Here is an 18234-nt window from a genome sequence, read left to right as displayed (position 1 = left end):
CTGTTTTTGGGTCTCTGTATAATATTTTTTATTTCAGTCAGTGTATGTTTAATTTCTAGTTGGTCCTTTTTCATATCTTCGAGGGTCTCGTTATATTTATCGGCCTTTTCTAGGATATTCTTGAAAAGCCTTATAACTGTGGTTTTGAATTCTATATTCAGTCGTTTGTTTTCCTCCATTTCTTTAGTTTGTGATCTGTTTCTTTGACGCCGCATTTTCACTGATTCCCTGAGTTGGTAGGGTAGATTTGTGTGCTAGGTTTCCTATATGGCCCAGTGGGTCTGCCTCCCCAGTTAACCTGAGGTGGACACTCTTGGTGCACCCCTTTGTGGACTGTGTGTACAGCCTTGTTGTAGTTAAGTCTTGATTGTTGTTGGTATCACTGGGAGAAATTGACCTCCAGGCCAGTTTCCTCTAAGGATCAGCTGTGTCTATGCTGGGAGAAGTTCAGTGCTGGAGACAGCCTTATAGGATTAGACTTGCCAAATTGCAATAGCCTCTGTGCTCAGCTTGGATGGGGTGGAGTCTCAGGGTGGAGCAGACAGTCTTGGCTTCCCGTCAGCCTTGCCCTTGCGCGCACGCTCGCGCCTTCAGACCTCTGCCTTCCCCGGCTCCCGAGTCTCTGCCTGAGAGTCCAGACTCCCCCCACAAGAGCGTGGGTCCCCAGGGGCTCGCCTGAAACTGGGGTTCAGTGCAGTCAGAACTGGGGCTCAGTGCAGTCAGGAGCCTCTGACTCCCTTCCACTAGGGAAAGCCTGTGGCAACCTCCGCAGCCTTTGTGCGCACTGGCACGCGCGCGCCTTTAGACCTCCGCCTTCCCCGGCTCCCGAGTTTCCGCCCGAGAGTCCAGACTCCCCCCACAAGAGCGTGGGTCCCCAGGGGCTCGCCTGGAACTGGGGTCCAGTGCAGTCAGAACTGGGGCTCAGTGCAGTCAGGAGCCTCTGACTCCCTTCCACTAGGGAAAGCCTGTGGCAACCTCCGCAGTCTTTGTGCGCACTGGCACGTGCGCGCCTTCAGACCTCTGCCTTCCCCAGCTCCCGAGTCTCCGCCCGAGAGTCCAGACTCCCCCCGTAAGAGTGTGGGTCCCCAGGGGCTCGCCCGGAACTGGGGTTCAGTGCAGTCAGAACTGGGGTTCAGTGCGGTCAGAACTGGGGTTCAGTGCGGTCGGGGGCTTCCTTCCCCCTTCCACCAGAGAAAGTCAGCCAGGCTCTCAGCCGCCCTTCCTCTCTGCGCGCACAAAGACCCTTTGCCGTACCTCCAATTCTCTGTGAGCTTTTCTCTTTCCTTCTAGTTGTAGAATTTTCACTCAGCCAGCTTTCCTGTGGTTCTGGATGGTGTCCATTCTGTCTTTTAGTTGTAGTTTTTAAATTGTTGTGTGAGGCAGCAGTTTAGGTGCTTACCTATGCCGCCATCTTGGTTTCTCCGGAATTATTTTTATTACATAGAATTCTAGCCCATAAGATTTGAATACACCCCCCCCCCCCCACATGTGTTTCTCTAATTGTTTTAATGATTTTGCAAAGGTTGGTAATTTTCTCTATTTTTCCCAAGTTAAAAAAAAATTACATTATTTTGACAACTGATAAATAAGACATTTCTTTATTCTAGCTTACGTAAATTTAAAGTACAACAATATTAGTAGTTTCAGTTTTTTATAAATATAACTGGAAATATGAAAGATTTACATTAATTACAATCTATATGATTTTGTTACATCATTCATATAGGGTGTATGGTCCACGCTGCCAGTAAATGAGAAGAAGTTAAATGCTGCATTCAGATCTTCAAGGAGTGTTATCTTAATATTTTCTGTCAGAGAGAGTGGAAAATTTCAAGGTAAAGAATAAAAATAATTTGGACATACAAACACATCGATTATCCTGTATTAGCATTTTTGTATATGTTGTGATTTAATTCCCTTAGGATTTGCAAGACTTTCTTCAGAATCACATCATGGAGGATCTCCTATACATTGGGTGCTTCCAGCAGGAATGAATGCTAAGATGTTGGGAGGTGTTTTTAAAATTGACTGGATTTGCAGGTAAGTTATAATTACAGTTGCCTTGGTTTTGAATGAATGGGTTACCAGTTGGGAATGTTAAAAATGCATGGTTGTTTAGCTTTAATTTATTCTCATTTTTTTTTTGTGGGGGGCGGTCTTATTTCTAGACCGATTGGGATCACAAAATTGAACAATGTTAAAGTAAAAATAACATCAATATGCTTAGCTTATCTTGTTTACTACCTTTATAGCCTATTACAGGATGCAAAATGCAAAGGTTTATTTAGTCGAGTTTTGTGTACTTTATTCTTTATTAGTAATATAGCGGTAAATTTATCATGAATTAGACGGTTGGCTTTTTATCTGGCATATATCTGTGTAATGTTAATGATTTAACATATTATTTACTGTGGAATGGGAAAATTCGCCTTGACTTTGCTAACATTTTAGAGTTGGCTAATTTAGTTGCGAACAGATTGTGTTTTATAAGGAATTTAGCAAGCCATGCTAATTTGGCATTGTGATCTTTTGGAAACTGAAATAATTAAGATCTAAATATGTTTATAACAAAAATATTTATTTTGAACACTGAGTTACTGCCACTATTATGTCCTTACTTAATGATCATACATTGTTTAAAAAAATGGTTAAAGAAGTAAATTTAGTTGGTACAAACAAAACTTTAACACTACATGAAATGGACAGTATCCTTTGAAGAACTGCAAAATGGAGAAGGCAGAAATCTTTTATAGAATAAAGAATAAAGAACAAGGAAGAGACAAATAGGAAATACCTGGTTGGCTGTGTCTACACGATCAGCCTTTTTTGGACTATGAAACACTGTCTAAGTGAATCTAAGTTTCAGTTTGCTAACGTGGCACCTCCATGTTGGGCCTAGAAAGTTATTTAAACACGTATAGAGCTAATTATTTAAGTGAACTCTATGGCATGTACTAATCTATTATCTAAAATCATTTTTTAGTTAAATAAAAGTTACCTGAAAGAGACCCTCTAATGTTTTTGTAAGTTGTATGTTGGCTTAGGTGATGGATTTTGATGCGGATGGTGGAATTGGATAAGAAGAAGAAGAAAAGGAAGAACATGAAAACAGAAACTGTCATGGTGGGAGGGTTTGTGGGTGGGATAGAGAGCTGCCTTTTTTATGAAGCAGATGTAAAGAGAAGAACAAAAGGCAGATATAAAGAGTAAAGTTGCCAGCCTGAGGAGTTAAACGTTTACTATGGGACAGTGAGGAACTTTGAAGATACATGGGCAATCATATAGTGAAAATAGTCTATTAGGTTGATTGTTAATAGAGTAGCAAAAAGCTGTATGCATAAAAATATATCATTACTCTTCATTACTTTCTAGAGGGAAAATTTAGAAGCAATCTAAATTCTCCCATATATAAAACTGGTTAAGTAAATTACTGTTTGTTACTTAAATGTAATATGCAGAGATAATTATCCATGATACAAAATGGAAAAGATACAGCACATGAAAAAAAAAAAATGTTGGTCCATAATGTCATGGTGGTGAGAGTGTAGATGATATAAATTCAAGGTTTTTAAATATAAATTCATAATTCTTAGAATTAAAGTGAAATTAAGTTATCTGTAATAATAAAAACGTAATATCTAATTAGACTGGACAGCCGAACGACCTTCTGGATGAAGCCACAGTGGCGGGCGCCAAGGCAGAAGCAGTTAGGGGCGATCAGGCAGGCAGGGGAGCGATTGAGGCAATTAGGCAGGCAGGCAGGCAAGCGGGTAGGAGCCAGCAGTCAGATTGCAAGTGGGATGTCCAACTGCCGGTTTAGGCCCTATCTCTCAGGTGGGATTGGGCCTAAACCGGCAGTCGGACATCCCCAAGGGGTCCCGGATTGTGAGAGGGTGCAGGCCAGATTGAGGGACCCCCCCACCCCACGCATGAATTTCGTGCACCAGGCCTCTAGTTAAATTATAATCAATAAAATGTAAAAAAATAGTTTATAGGGAAAACAAGGTGCCAATTATTTTTTACAGAGACGATTATTTTTTGGATGGATAAAATTGTAAAAGCCTAAGGACAAGCTTTTTAATCTATGTTTTTATGATTAGAAACATTATTGGTGTCACTAGAAAATAGTTGGAGATGATACTTTCTTAAGGAGTAGGAGAAAAATAATCTCCCAGTTTTATATTGACTGCAACAAATTTTGTTTTGGATGTGACTTGTTCTGTTGACCTTATTTTCTAATTATTGATAAGCAAATTTGTTTCTAAATTTTAGAAAGTAGGCTTAATTTATTCATAGATTATTATTTTCATATTCCGCTTCATTGACTTACTGGCTATTTTACCAACTTGTTTGAAATGTATTTAGCAAAAGAAGAGGTACAAACCCAAATTATTCCATTTATTAAGATTTTGTGCACTCTTGTACCACTCTTTTTTGGGGATGGGGGGATTAGGTATTTCTTTGGTCATTTATATTCTTTTAAGAATATTGGTCTGTTTAATTATATTTTTACTGAGATCAAGTTTAGTAAACTTTATTTTTCTAGAACGTCATCCATTTCTTCTAGGTTCTGAAATTTATTTGCATAATACTGTCCAAGGCTGACTTCTATGAGTTGTACTACTCTTGATGTGTGATATAAGATGTGTATTAGACTAAGAATCCTAATCTGTTAGTACTACTTAGTGAACATATTCATTCCTCACCGTCCACTTCCCTGGTACATTCACATCACCATACCACAGAGCAACCTACCTTGTCACTGTAACTTTAGATATACTTCTCTTTCCCTATAAATGTCAGGTTTTTTTTAAGGTTTAAAAATGTATATAAAATTTTCAATATTTCTCTTTAAGAAAATTCATGTAAGATTAAAATAACTGATTATATATCTTGTCCAGTGGACCAGCTTACTTGTTTATGCTTTTTCTTCTTCATTTTGCTTTTGCTCCAAGCCCTTTTCATTGCTTTAAATGTCATAATACTTCCTGCATTACCATTTTACATAAGGCATTTCCTGACTCATTTGTCTTTTAGGCTTATACCTGTGCCACTTTTTCCAGGAAGTTTTCTGATTATTTTTCTCTCTAGAAGATATATGACCATCACATTAAAAACAAAATAAAACTTTTGTATTCTATTTATTTTACCACCTCTTTTACAGAATTATGGTGTATGCTTATTTTTTCTTTGATAGCTGTTGATAAAAGAGTAGGAATGGAAACAGTTCTTGACCTTAATTTATCTGTGTATATTCTTTGGCTGAGTAGTTTCATTTGCATTGTAGATAAACCTTGCTTTTTAATTATAGCATTTATTTAATTTAGCATTACTCACTTTATACACAAATAGATAAAAGCATATTAAATGCTGTTAATTTTTTTTTATTACTCCTTGACAACTAACAGGTATTTGTTACATGTTGTGTTTGCTTTCAGCACCATGCTTTGTTGGTAAAGAACTACAAAAATAAAGCATACCCTTTTTAAGTTAGTGAGACCATTTTGCCCTATGGCTCAGAGAGGAATTAAGAGTTTAAAATTATATAGAACTAGAGGCCTGGTGCATGAAATTTGTGTGTGTGGGGGGGTATCCCCTCAGCCCAGCCTGCACCCTCTCCAATCTGGGACCCCTTGGGGGATGTCCGACTGCCAGTTTAGGCCCGATCCCGGCCTGGTAGCCCCCAACTGCACTCCCTCCCCCCTGCCAGCCTGGTTGCCCCTCATGGCCCTCACGCTGGCCTGGCCCCACGCAGCCTGCTGTTCAGTCGTTTGGTCGTCCCTCACTAACCCCTGGTCGTAGGCAGCCATTTTGTGAGGGTCAATTTGCTTATTACCTCTTTATTATATAGGATACTACACTGGAGTATAAGTGGAGGGCATAATCCATGCAAATATATAGACTTGTAAATAAACATTAAGAGCCATTCTATGGATGATGGGTAATAATTCATTGCCATATTTAAAGGGGAGGACACTTGAATCTGGGAAAGCAGCCTTGAACCAAGGATAGGGCATATTTTGATTCTGTATTAACTACCTGATTAAGATTCAGCTCTTTGTTAATCATTTAATTAAAAATACAGTTTTTTTGAGGACACAGAATTGAGAAATATACTAAACATTTTATATGTCCTTTCATTTACAAACTACTTAAAACAAATAAGTAGGTGGTAATATTCTTATTTATAAGATGATGAAATTTGGGCTCAGAGAAGTTAAGAGAGCTGGAACTCAAACACCAAATTGTCTTGGTTTCTAAGCCCGTGTTCTTAAGCACTATAGATATTTTTTAAATTTCTTTATTATTTAAAGTATCACGTATGTCTCCTTTCCCCCCCATTGACCTCTCCCCAGAAGAGTATTTTTTAGCTCTTTTTGAGTACACTCAAAGTGGATAGTGTGGAGAGAGTGCATCTCCGAAGGGGCTTCTGCTGGGGAATCAGCTCTGCCAGTCTCAGTGACTCTTTTAGTACACTTAAATCATGAGTAATACTACTGAAGGTAGTGTAAGGTCCTTAAAGAAGTCTACAAAAGAACATAATTACTATTACTTTGTATTTAGGCGTGAATTACCCTTCACTAAGTCGGCTCATCTCACCAATCCTTGGAATGAACATAAACCAGTAAAGATTGGACGTGATGGACAGGTTTGTTTGAATTGATTCTTTAAAAAATACATTTAATCAACCCTCTTTGAGATCTTTATTGAAGGACATTCTAAGCCATTTCTGTAAGAATTTGGGAGCAGGATTAAGAGAAAATGTTCTTATTTGGAGTTTATGATTATTATGGTTATGACTTAATAAGATCTCCATAACATTAGAAGCTTTATTTTGTACTTTCATTAATACAATTGAAGGAAATGTTTCTGGAGAGAATTAGCCTGATTTTAAATGGCTTATTATGTTATTACTGATATTCTGAACTTTGTATACATTTTAGAAATACCAGTTAACGTCTTTGCTTATGTTCTCTGAATAGAAGGAAGCTTTATAAAAAGATCAGTACATGTACTGAGATTTTCAAGTCTGCAAATGAAATTAAAGTGCATTTATTTAAAATAAACCCAAACCTTTGACCCTCATAGTTTCTGTAGGTAATTTTGAACCAGAAGTAATATTTTCATTGCTTATAAGTGAAAATGTTGATAATTGGAAAATAAAACTTAACTTTTAAAAGCCCATTGATTAGTATGCCTTCATAGTTAATCTAATATATTTCAGGGCATGCATTTAGCTGTTTATAATTATCAAAGTTGCTTGCATACACTAGCATACATGTTTTTCCTCCACTGTATTGAGATGGGTGGTTGGGTTTGTCCTGATATTTCTGTATTAATACAAAGAAATAATTTGCAGAAGGCTATTGTCTCAAAGTTTTACACAACTGCATTTGTATATTTAACTTTGTATATTACACTTTTTCGTTTTTCCTTAATTAAATACATGAAACACTGTAGAAAGATTTAAATCTCTCAAGGAAGTTTATTGGAATCCCATGTGATCACCAACTTTGGGAAGGAAACCTCCAAAACAGTCTGTTTTTGTTCTTGTACATCATGAAAATATAAATTTATTGAAGTTTCTTTTATTTTCATCTTGTAACTTACTACTTTCCTATTCTAGGAAATTGAACTCGAATGTGGAACCCAGCTTTGTCTTCTATTTCCCCCCGATGAAAGTATTGACTTGTATCAGGTCATTCATAAAATGCGTCACAAGAGAAGAATGCATTCTCAGCCCCGATCAAGAGGACGTCCATCCCGTCGAGAACCAGTCCGGGATGTGGGAAGGTTAGAAACGTTCTTTGGACTGATAGTAGGCACATGTGTCAGAATAACATGATGGAGGAATGTGATTCGTCAAGTTTGTCCTGCGATAAAGAAGAAAGAGAAAATCCTCAAATCAAGCTGCATGGACTAGTTTGTGGCTTCATTGAGGATTTCACATGGTCACCTTGGTCTCAGTCATTTTTCAAGAGGAAAATGGGGATCTTTCCTTATACAGAAAAAAATTATTTGCTAAAGAGTAATAACCAGTTTAGATTAGTTAATATTCTGATAATACAATGTATAAAATTGAAATGAGGTAGGCCTTTGTTGCTCAGAACAGGCTAGAAAGGAGGAAGTCTTTATTCGCAAAAAATGTTAATATTTTGTAAAAAGCCTTTTCTTGCAGGTGTGTCTCTGGATAAGCCTTATGAGATATGGGACTTTTATAAAGGATCACTAATATTTTTTCAGAAGATGACGCCTCATTTTAGAGGATAAAATATTTTAAGTTATTTTGATATTCAAGAGGAGCATTATTGGGACTGTTTCAAATTTTATCACCGTGATGTGTTATCCCCATTGCCAAATATTCTCTAACATGTACCCAGTGAATGCATACATCTTGCTGAGCTTCTGAAAACAATAGGTCCTTTCCAAAGGGGATCAAGTGGCCCTGGGAGACCCGGCAACAAACCAAAAAGAAGGGCTGTTGCTGTGTCTGTTTACAACTTTTCCAGATGCTGGCAGTACCTGTGGACTTAAAGTGTTTTTTAGAGGATCGCCATGGTTATTGATCACTACTTTATGAACTAAACATCATTTTCCAGGAAAAGGGGGTTTAACTTGTTACAGAATTGGAGAAGTCTTTGCAAAGGACTGATTTAAGCCCTTCCACCCAACACCTTCCCCTGTATAGATTTGCATACAGCTAATCTAAAATATTCCGCTAAAGACTGTTGGATGTATGGTTGATGAGATGAAATCTTTGGTTAAGTTTCCTTTTGATGGAAACATCCTGTGGTAGGTACAGATAATCCAACAAGAGTCCCCATTTCTTTGAGCTTAAAAAGGACACTGTCAAGTAGGTAGGAGGAAACCTGGCAGAGCCCCCTTATTTTTGGCCTAAAAGGACTGAACACCAAGATGTCTTTTGAAGTTTTAAACTAAGAGGTTTCCAGTGCAATACAGTACATACAACTGAAGTTTTTACCTCAGTTTTGCAATGGACTGCAAACTATACTTATTACACCACTACACCTTCTCTCAAGCCTGCCAGGGCCTCCATATATGTATGTGGCTTACAACTTAAAGTCAGTAGTTGGACTACTATATGAACTGTTACTATCATGTTTTATACCGGTCGTAAATGCACTCCCCAAACTACAAGAAAGCGGTATGTTTATTTTTTAAACCAGCTTTTAATTTTCTTAGTCTTATTTATTGTAGATGCAACTGTGTTAATTTTGTTGGGGGTGGGGCTTGGGGTTATTGCAATTACAGTTTACGTGAACTTATGTTGCAAAAGTTAATGAAAGCAGTTAATATTCAGAGAAATAGCTGGAAAACTAGTGATGCCAGGTTATTTGACAGAGTTTTTTGATAGAGTTTATTAGACATTAAGGATAAAAAGATATTTATTACCTAAAAACTTGGATTTTTAAAAATTTTGTGTAGCTCTTTTGTAAATGCTAAGTAAAACGAAGTGTATTTAAGTGTGTTACATTAACCATTAAGATTTATGGAAGACTTAAAGAGCAACACTGCAGAGTAAAATTTCCCCTTCTAAAGAATACATTTTGATCTTCTTTTATGAACTCTGTTAAAACACTGCCCCATTACTTGCCAGTTCTATTTTAAGATATTGTCTCTGGAAGAAATTCCTTTAATTTTAAAATGTTATTAAATACAGACATTTATTTTTTATAGAATTAAGATTATCAAAGATTTCCTGTACAGTCACTTTTTATAAGTATCAAATTTTCTGTATGATGATGTGAAAAGTATAATTTTGTGCAAAGCAGAAGAAAAATATTTAAGAAAGTCTTAATTTTGTTGAGACTTATCCTAAAATGACATTAGTAAGTTTAAAAATATAGGTTTTAAAGTTCCCTATTATGTAATGATGATATAGTATTTTTTCCCCTTTTCAACTGAATGGAGACTTTATTTGGGAAAGTGTATTGATTGTTAAACTGGATGTTTATTTTAGTTCGAGAGTGGCTGGCTCATTCACTTTTGTTTAGAGTACTAAAATGTGATTTATGTATTTTGAGCAGGGTACTCTTTCCAACTGTCTCATCATAGCGTGAGGATTGCAGAGAATATCTACTTCCAGCAATACATTTAAAGGTTGATTTATAGTAGTCTGAGGAATTAAAATTTAGACATTTTAAGATTATTTGTTTATCACAAATTTGGGTTTTATTTTAAAGTAAATAATGGGCAATCCTCTGTACTTCCTGTCAGAAACTCTTACTTTGACTCTTACTTTGCTCTGTCTTCTCCCAGCAGTTTTTGGTTTAATTTCTAATATGTCTAATTTGTGTAGGCGTCGACCAGAAGATTATGATATTCATAACAGCAGAAAGAAACCAAGGATTGACTATGCCCCTGAGTTTCACCAGAGACCAGGTTAATATTTTATAATCCTGCAGATATTTGACTTAAATTACTAAACAACAACACCACAAAAACTTCTGATTTAATGTGTAGTTTTAAAAGTGAGAAAACTAGGACATGACTACTTAAACTTTAGGAAATTAATAATCGTCCTCACCAAGTACTTCTTCCTCTCCTTTATTAAGGTTGAATAAGCTATTCTAGTGTGACTCATGATCATAAATCTTAATTATGTGAAATTGCTAATTTATAATTATTGCACAAGATTAGGTGTAGTTAGGGAAAACAGTCTTATACTCCTTATGCTTTTTAGTCCCTATGATATTTAGTATTTCATGTGACATATAGCTTTGATTGGAAACTGAAATTATGCTATATTTTTCTAAATAAAAATCTTCAACTTCATGTATTTAGAGAGGAATGGGAAATATTTTGTTTATACTCTGAAAGCCAGCTTTTAAGTTAGTCTTTTCCTTAATGAAATTTAAACAAGTAAAACCTGTATTTATGAGAAGATAATATTTTAAACAGTGTTACATTTATAAAAATTAACAGTTTGGGAATTACTATTAGTGAGCATTATTAGTGGCTTGATAAACTTTAATTCTCTAAAATGGGGTATTAGAGAGTGAAATTAATTTTTCTTCATTAACATGGCCACACAAATTGTTTGTGTTTTAATTTGCTGAGTTCATAGGAAAAGGTGGGAAAGAATATTATCACCATGGTTCTTTCATTTAAAATGTACACATCTTTATTTTTGCAATTTTTTTATTCTTCCTTTTAAGTTTACATTTTTAAAAGTATCCTGTGGTTGATCTAGCAAGACTCTGTATACTCAGGTAGAAGGTAAACAAGACTCTGTATACTCAGGTAGAAGGTAAACATTTGTTTTAAAGAAATTATATTACAGTGTTCTCAAGATACTTCCTCTGCCCTTTCTTATGGTGCAGAATGAAGAAATTGTCTATCTAACGAAATTGGGGTGTGGATTTAGAAGATCCATATGAAAACCTTTCTAGCAGTTTATAATTTTGTGGTATCAGTAAATTATTACTTCCTAAATTATCATGCAATCTAAGAAGAAAATCCAAAAATGGAATAATGTAATTATAGTATCACTTAGTAGCATCACTGTATTCATGGGAAGAATTGAGATGAGTGGATAAGGAAGGTTTAATTATGATGCCATAATAAAAACTATAAATTTGATTTACTAAAATGCTTGATGTTTGAACAGGGTATTTAAAGGACCCACGATACCAGGAAGTAGACAGGTAAGTTGGGTTCACTCTTGCTTAGTTTTGAATTACATTCTTGGAACTAGTTTATGAATTACCTGAATTTAGTTTCACAAATCTTATTCCCAACAGACGATTTTCAGGAGTTCGCCGAGATGTGTTTTTAAATGGGGTAAGCATTTCACTTCATATATTAAATGTACATAAAATCAGGATCTGATTTATTTTGTAGTTCTGGGTTTGATTTCTATTTGTTATTGACATTATCATCTTTTATTTTAGTCCTACAATGATTATGTGAGGGAATTTCATAACATGGGACCACCACCTCCTTGGCAAGGAATGGTTTGTATTCTATTTTTGCAAGTTATTTATTTGCAGTTTCATACATTTTGAGTGCTTATGTGGAATATGATAACAGTTACCCATTAAGAGACTTAAAATATATTACCTTTGGTAGTAAATAATTGCATGCTGTTTTTAAAACTAAAGACTAACAAATGATATGATTTGTGTTAATAGCAGGCTTAATTGATAAGGATTATGGTTTGTTATTGTAGTAGCTAGTGGTATAAACTCTCCCTGGGTTCATATATCTTAACTTTTAAATTCTGACCTTGGGCAAGTTTTATTTCTTTTTTAGTTTTTCTTGAGTGTATAACACAGTAGACATTCCTTCATTCTTTGTTTGGCTCATCCAACTAATATTTATTATCCCCTCTCAGTAGGCATTGTGCTTACTCTGGGTATACATTGGTGAAAGAAGTGGTCATTATAACTCCTTGTATGGCTTAAAATTTAATGGAGTACTGTCAATCTCATAGAATTGTGGAGAAGCTAAACTTAAAAAATACATGTAAACTTTAGGATAGTGCCTGATCTTAATGTTCAATAAACTTTTCATACAAAATAAGATTAATTAAACCCTGTTTCTAATTTTTAATTTTTTTTCCTTTAAGAAAGTTGGATATTATTAGAGTATATTTTAAGGTATTGAGAATAGCTGAAGCATTAATTCCCAAGATACAAAAAAAATTGGAAATTTAAGTAGTTTTTTTTAATTTCTTACCTTTTAAAAGAAAAAAAATTAACACTTAAGGTACTACATACAAATTGATGAATTATGAGTTTTTTTCTTTGAGATTCTATGAAAATTTTAAAAATTAATAATATTTAATAACATCTTGGCACTAACAAACAAGGAAAGTGACCTTTGATTTGCCGTTAATTTATTATCAATTTAAAAGTTCATTACTTCCTAGAAGGTTGTTTTTTTGTTTGTTTTTAAGACTAGGTTTTTACATTGTGGTTACGATGACTGATTCTAGAGCCAGAAATGCCTCATGTGTGCCCCAGCTTCACCCCTTAGCAGTGTGATCTAAATCAAGTTACCTAAGCAGTTGGTACCTCAGTGTCCTGTTTTGTAAAATAGGAATAATAGTAACTATCTCATAGGCTTGCTATGAGAATTAAATGAGATCTGTAAAGTGCTTAGGATAGTTCCAGCTCACAGTATGTAAGGGATCACTATTTTTTATTAGTATTTAAATGATATTTTATAAAAGTATAAACATTAAATCTTAAAAGATGTGTAACTAGAGTTTAGCGTTTATTACGGACATTTTCAGCAAGCAAATAAAGGGTATTTTGAAGAACCTTTATGCCATCAAAGTAGATGGCTAGTATAGATAAATTATTTGTTTGGGGTGGGTGGTTTTTTTTATAAGGATATTTGATGTACATGCTTATGGAAGTGGGCTTTTTTTTTAGGCTCCTTATCCTGGAATGGAACAACCTCCACATCATCCTTACTATCAGCATCATGCTCCACCTCCTCAAGCTCATCCCCCTTACTCAGGACATCATCCAGTACCACATGAAGCAAGATACAGAGATAAACGAGTAGTAAGTGCATGAGAAGGCGCAAAAGTGAGGGAATTACTTAGAATTCTGTAGATAATTTAAATGTGGAGGCTACAATATTATGTTGAGTGGTGTTTCATATTCTTTTTGCAGACTGTTTTAGAGTAGTTCATAACTTGTTTTTAAAGTGGCCAAGCCCTTTGGATTACTTAAATAGACTATTTCTTTTGATCAAATACAAATTCTTTAAGTTGAGGTAACTCCTACATACAGCTCTTAGATAATTTCCTGGGGGTATATAGTATACCAGGATATTTTCTTTCTATACCACTGTCTTCAGTTATAGTTGTGTAATTAATATTATTGCAAATAGACATTTAAAAAATATATTACTGATTTCAAAGAGGAAGGGAGAGGGAGAGAGAAACATCAATGATGAGAATCATCAATTGGTTGCCTCCTGCATGCCCCCTACTGGGGAGGAGCCCGCAACCTGGGCATGTACCCTTGACCAGAATAGAACCTGTGATCCTTCAGTTTGCAGGCCAGCGCTTTATCCACAAAGTCAGATCAGCTAGGAAACAAATAGATATTTCTAAGCTTTTTGTATATTCTAACTAAATTAATTTTCATAGGATAGATGGTGTATATATCTTTGATTCTTAGAATGATGCTAGCAAATGACAAACATTAATAAATGTAGCAGAGTAAATTGTACTTTAGTAGTTACTGGTTCTAATAATTTCATATGATTGATATGAAAGCTTTATCACTTCAAAATAGGATGAATGAAAAACAATCTCTAGTTTGAATTTATTGGGTTTTTAGTATATTAGTCAGGCTGATTTCGTTTATTAAATGGTATTCAATTTTTTCCCTAATAGTGCTTTTATTTTTAAAAGTGAAGTTTCTTGGCACTTGTTAACAAAATTTCTTTGTAGGTTTGGTAGCCTTACAAGGGTAGTTTGATTGTTAAAGTAGGATATACAATTTGAAATTTCACCCACCAATCCCTACCTCCCCAAATAAATGCCCTTTTATCTTCCACTTAGATGAAGAGTATGCATATTTGAGAGGGTCAGTATGCCCATTAGTTTCCACCGTAGACTGACTTTGAGATGCTGTCATCCGTTGTCATTTATTTCCGTATACCAGAGATTTTTCAACCTTTTTTATCCAATAGCACACATAAACTAAAATTATACGGCATACCAAAAAATATATTTTTTGCTGATATGACAGAAAACTAGGTATAATTTTTATTGATGTATATAAAAATAATAGTAATAATAATAGTAATTACCTTTTTGTTCCAAGGTGACTTTTTAAAAAATGAGGTGCCTATAGTTGTATATAAGGATTTCTGGTACCAAGAATTAACCCATCAGATGTAACCTTATTATGTGACATGACCAATAAGATGCAACTTTATTTTTTTATTATTATTTTTTAAAATATATTTTATTGATATTTTACAGAGAGGAAGGGAGAGGGATAGAGAGCTAGAAACATCGATGAGAGAGAAACATCGATCAGCTGCCTCCTGCACACCTCCCACTGGGCATGTGCACGCAACCAAGGTACATGCCCTTGACCGGAATCGAACCTGGGACACTTCAGTCCGCAGGCCGACGCTCTATCCACTGAGCCAAACCAGTTTCGGCAACTTTATTTTTTTTAAAAAAATGTGTTTTTATTGATTTTAGGAGAAAGGAAGGGAGAGGGATAGAGAGATAGAAACATCAATGAGGGAGAAACATTGACAGGCTACCTCCTGCACCACTGGGGATCAAGACCAAAACCCAGGCATCGAATTGGGAATTGAACCGGTGACTCTTGGTTCATGGCTTAATCACTGAGGCACACCGGGCAAGATGCAACTCTATTATATGACCTATATATTTATGGTTCAAGACAGGGCACTATGCTGGATGGCTATTGTTGTCATTTTTTATTTGACAGTCTAAAGGAAAAGAGGTCATTACCCCTGACTAAATAGGTATTGCAAGTTTTAAGGCACACCAGTTGAAAATCACTTCTTTATTCTAACAAAAATGATAATCCTCGAAATCATATCATATTAGGACCTTTAATGTTCAGTTTAAGAATCCCAGCTGACTGTTTATATAATACATATATGAAAGGTGGTAAGGTAGAATTGTGTTTTTTAATTTTCTGTATATTTATGCTGACTTTGGAAAAGTCACTAAGTAAAGGTGAGAAGTAAGAGTAGAAAGCTAGAGCAGGGGTCAAGCTTAGAATTAGTGACAATGACCACTTGCATCTCAGACAGTTGTTAATCTTACCTTTGTCCTCCTCAGCCTTTTGTGTTTTACTAGCTTTGTGTGGAATAGATTCCAGAATCTTACCAGAAGTATATATTTTCTTAAAATTCTATCAAATTTCATAAACTGTCATCAATAGTGGTTTAGTTTGAAATCTGGATTGTGAGAATTCCTAACTTCACTTTAAGAGTTTAGAGTTTGGTTCAAGTTAGCTTGTAGAATCAAAGGAGAAAATTATCATCAGTAGGGTTTACCTGTTATAGGAAAGTATTGATGATATTTAGCATTATTGTCAGCATATATGCATGATGTGGTTGATGGTCATTAGTAGGTGATTACTTTGGCCTAAATCTCTTTTAAAGGGATTGGATGGAAAAGTCTTAAAGTTACATTCAGAAACTGCATGAAATGATTTTTATCCATGAGATAGGTATAATCCTCTATTGTAGATACCTAATTAGTTAAAACCTCAGAGTCCTGTTTCTAAATGTCAGAATTACATTCTGTGAATTACTGCATTAGTGCATTTCTCTAGATTCATTCTTTCTACAAGACAATAATTACAATAGTGACTCGATATTCCATTCAATTTTTGACATACCTAAGCAATTTCTTTTACCTTTTCTAGCATGATTATGATATGAGGGTGGATGATTTCCTTCGTCGCACACAAGCTGTTGTCAGTGGTCGGAGAAGTAGACCCCGTGAAAGAGATCGGGAACGAGAGCGAGACCGCCCCAGAGATAACAGAAGAGACAGAGAGCGAGATAGAGGACGTGATAGAGAGAGAGAAAGAGAACGATTATGTGATCGGGACAGAGACCGAGGGGAGAGAGGTCGATACAGAAGATAATGAGCTTTTGGAAGCACTGATTGTTTAAAGATAAAAAAAATCTTGTATTTTTTTTTGTGTGTGTTTACAAGTAGTAAATTTATTTTCAGCTGTCTACTTAAAGTTCATTGTGTAGAAGGATTTATTATGACCCTATTTGTTCCAAGCATGCAGTATAATAAGAACTGGAAAAACTCAGATCCTCCAAAAAATGCACAGTTGACAATTTGAGTTGACACTTTTATTGGGGGCAGAATGGAACAGTCCACGAATGTAGATATTGATTTATTCTCCATAAATGTTCATCTACTTATACTGTGTTCATCCTAGAGTTATTTTTTTGTTTGCTTTCTTTCCTTTGGATTTTGATTGATAACTGCCATGATATTTTGCTTTGATGTGTTTCTACATGTAGTTGCACACGGTTCAGTAAAAATAATGCTGCTATCAAGTATGCAATTATTGAAGTATGATGGTTTGACTCTATGGCAGTGTTGTAGCAGCCTCTTGGTTTCTCCCTTCCCCTCCTTTTTTAAATCTTAAGTGACTTTTTATTTTTCTTCAGTCTTCAATGATGAGAGCAATATTATGAAGACATTGCGACCTAATTTTTAATCTTTTTCAATAAAAAAATTCCAAAATTCCTATGTTCAGTAGCATGGTTGATGCTATTGTTTAGCCTTCCCCTCCAAACTGTAAACATTGGCTTGGAATGTTCACAACTTGCTTGTGTGGCAGAAGAAGATAATTCCCACGTTCTACATTGCTACTGTTTTGTATAAAATAAAATGGTAAAGATTGACTATCTGTTGTATTTCTTTCTTGTCTTGATGCAAGTTTGTTTTCTTATGCATTGGTAGACATAAAATAATGTTTTGTGTTTAGTAATTGTAGGAACCCATTTGCCTGTTTTTGCATTTTTGCCAGGAATAATTGACCTGGGCCAATTATATTAAAAGTTTACTTCTAGTTCTAATGTAAGAACTAATGGTACACAGTGGAATTATGTTGAGATTTTGGTTAAGCATTTATCTGATAACATTTTAGGATCTACTCTGGTCACATGATTGCTTATTTCAGGTTTTCTTTCATAATCATATTTGTTAAGTGAGCTAATTTATGGATGTTTTTCTACTTTACTTTAAAAATGTAACCCTCTTAATAGTTACACATTTTAAGTTAACCATCAATTCGTCCCAATAGTAGCAAGCCATATAAAAAGAGGGCCACATAAAAAAGCAGTTTAAGAAAGATTTTTTTACATTTCAGTTTCTTGGGTTATACCTGAAATTTTGGGCTTGCTTAGGTTCAATATTTAAATGCTTGGCATATTTGAATATTTGACCACTTATTTTTCTGTCTTCATAGTAGTATAATTATGCTCAATTTGACATTTAATCTATATTTATTGGTCTGAACAGGGGAACCCAGGAACTATACTCTTGAAGGATATTTAAACTCAGTTTGCTTTTATGTTTTCACTGTAATCTTTTATATATATAAAAGGCTAATATGCAAGTGTCCCCTTGGGAGTTCGATTGCTCGCTATGATGTGCACTGACCACCAGGGGGCAGCGCGGAACGAAGGCCCTGGCCAGCAGCCAGGGAAGGAAGGCCTTGG

The 18234-nt window shown here is 35.3% G+C and overlaps 1 protein-coding gene across 6 annotated transcripts in view; it reads left to right on the top strand.

Annotated features, from left to right (window-relative positions):
- The window catches only part of YTHDC1 (YTH N6-methyladenosine RNA binding protein C1), a 34196-nt gene extending 16781 nt beyond the window's left edge, over positions 1 to 17415 (top strand). For 3 of the 6 annotated variants that reach the window (XM_080684978.1, XM_080684980.1, XM_080684982.1), the window contains 10 exons: positions 1727 to 1835; positions 1923 to 2040; positions 6565 to 6649; positions 7628 to 7794; positions 10322 to 10404; positions 11633 to 11669; positions 11766 to 11805; positions 11916 to 11978; positions 13404 to 13538; positions 16410 to 17415. In XM_080684978.1, coding sequence (XP_080541104.1) covers positions 1727 to 1835; positions 1923 to 2040; positions 6565 to 6649; positions 7628 to 7794; positions 10322 to 10404; positions 11633 to 11669; positions 11766 to 11805; positions 11916 to 11978; positions 13404 to 13538; positions 16410 to 16634 — 1062 coding nt within the window. In that variant the 3' untranslated portion in view covers positions 16635 to 17415. Of the gene's footprint in view, positions 1 to 1726; positions 1836 to 1922; positions 2041 to 6564; positions 6650 to 7627; positions 7795 to 10321; positions 10405 to 11632; positions 11670 to 11741; positions 11806 to 11915; positions 11979 to 13403; positions 13539 to 16409 lie in introns of all 6 variants that reach the window. The other 3 variants (XM_080684977.1, XM_080684979.1, XM_080684981.1) reach the window with 1 other exon arrangement.
- The last annotated feature ends 819 nt before the right edge of the window (positions 17416 to 18234 follow it).

Source organism: Plecotus auritus, assembly GCF_963455305.1.
Source record: "Plecotus auritus genome assembly, chromosome: 1".
Lineage (NCBI taxonomy): Eukaryota > Metazoa > Chordata > Mammalia > Chiroptera > Vespertilionidae > Plecotus > Plecotus auritus.
This window is presented reverse-complemented; position numbering and strand designations above follow the sequence as displayed.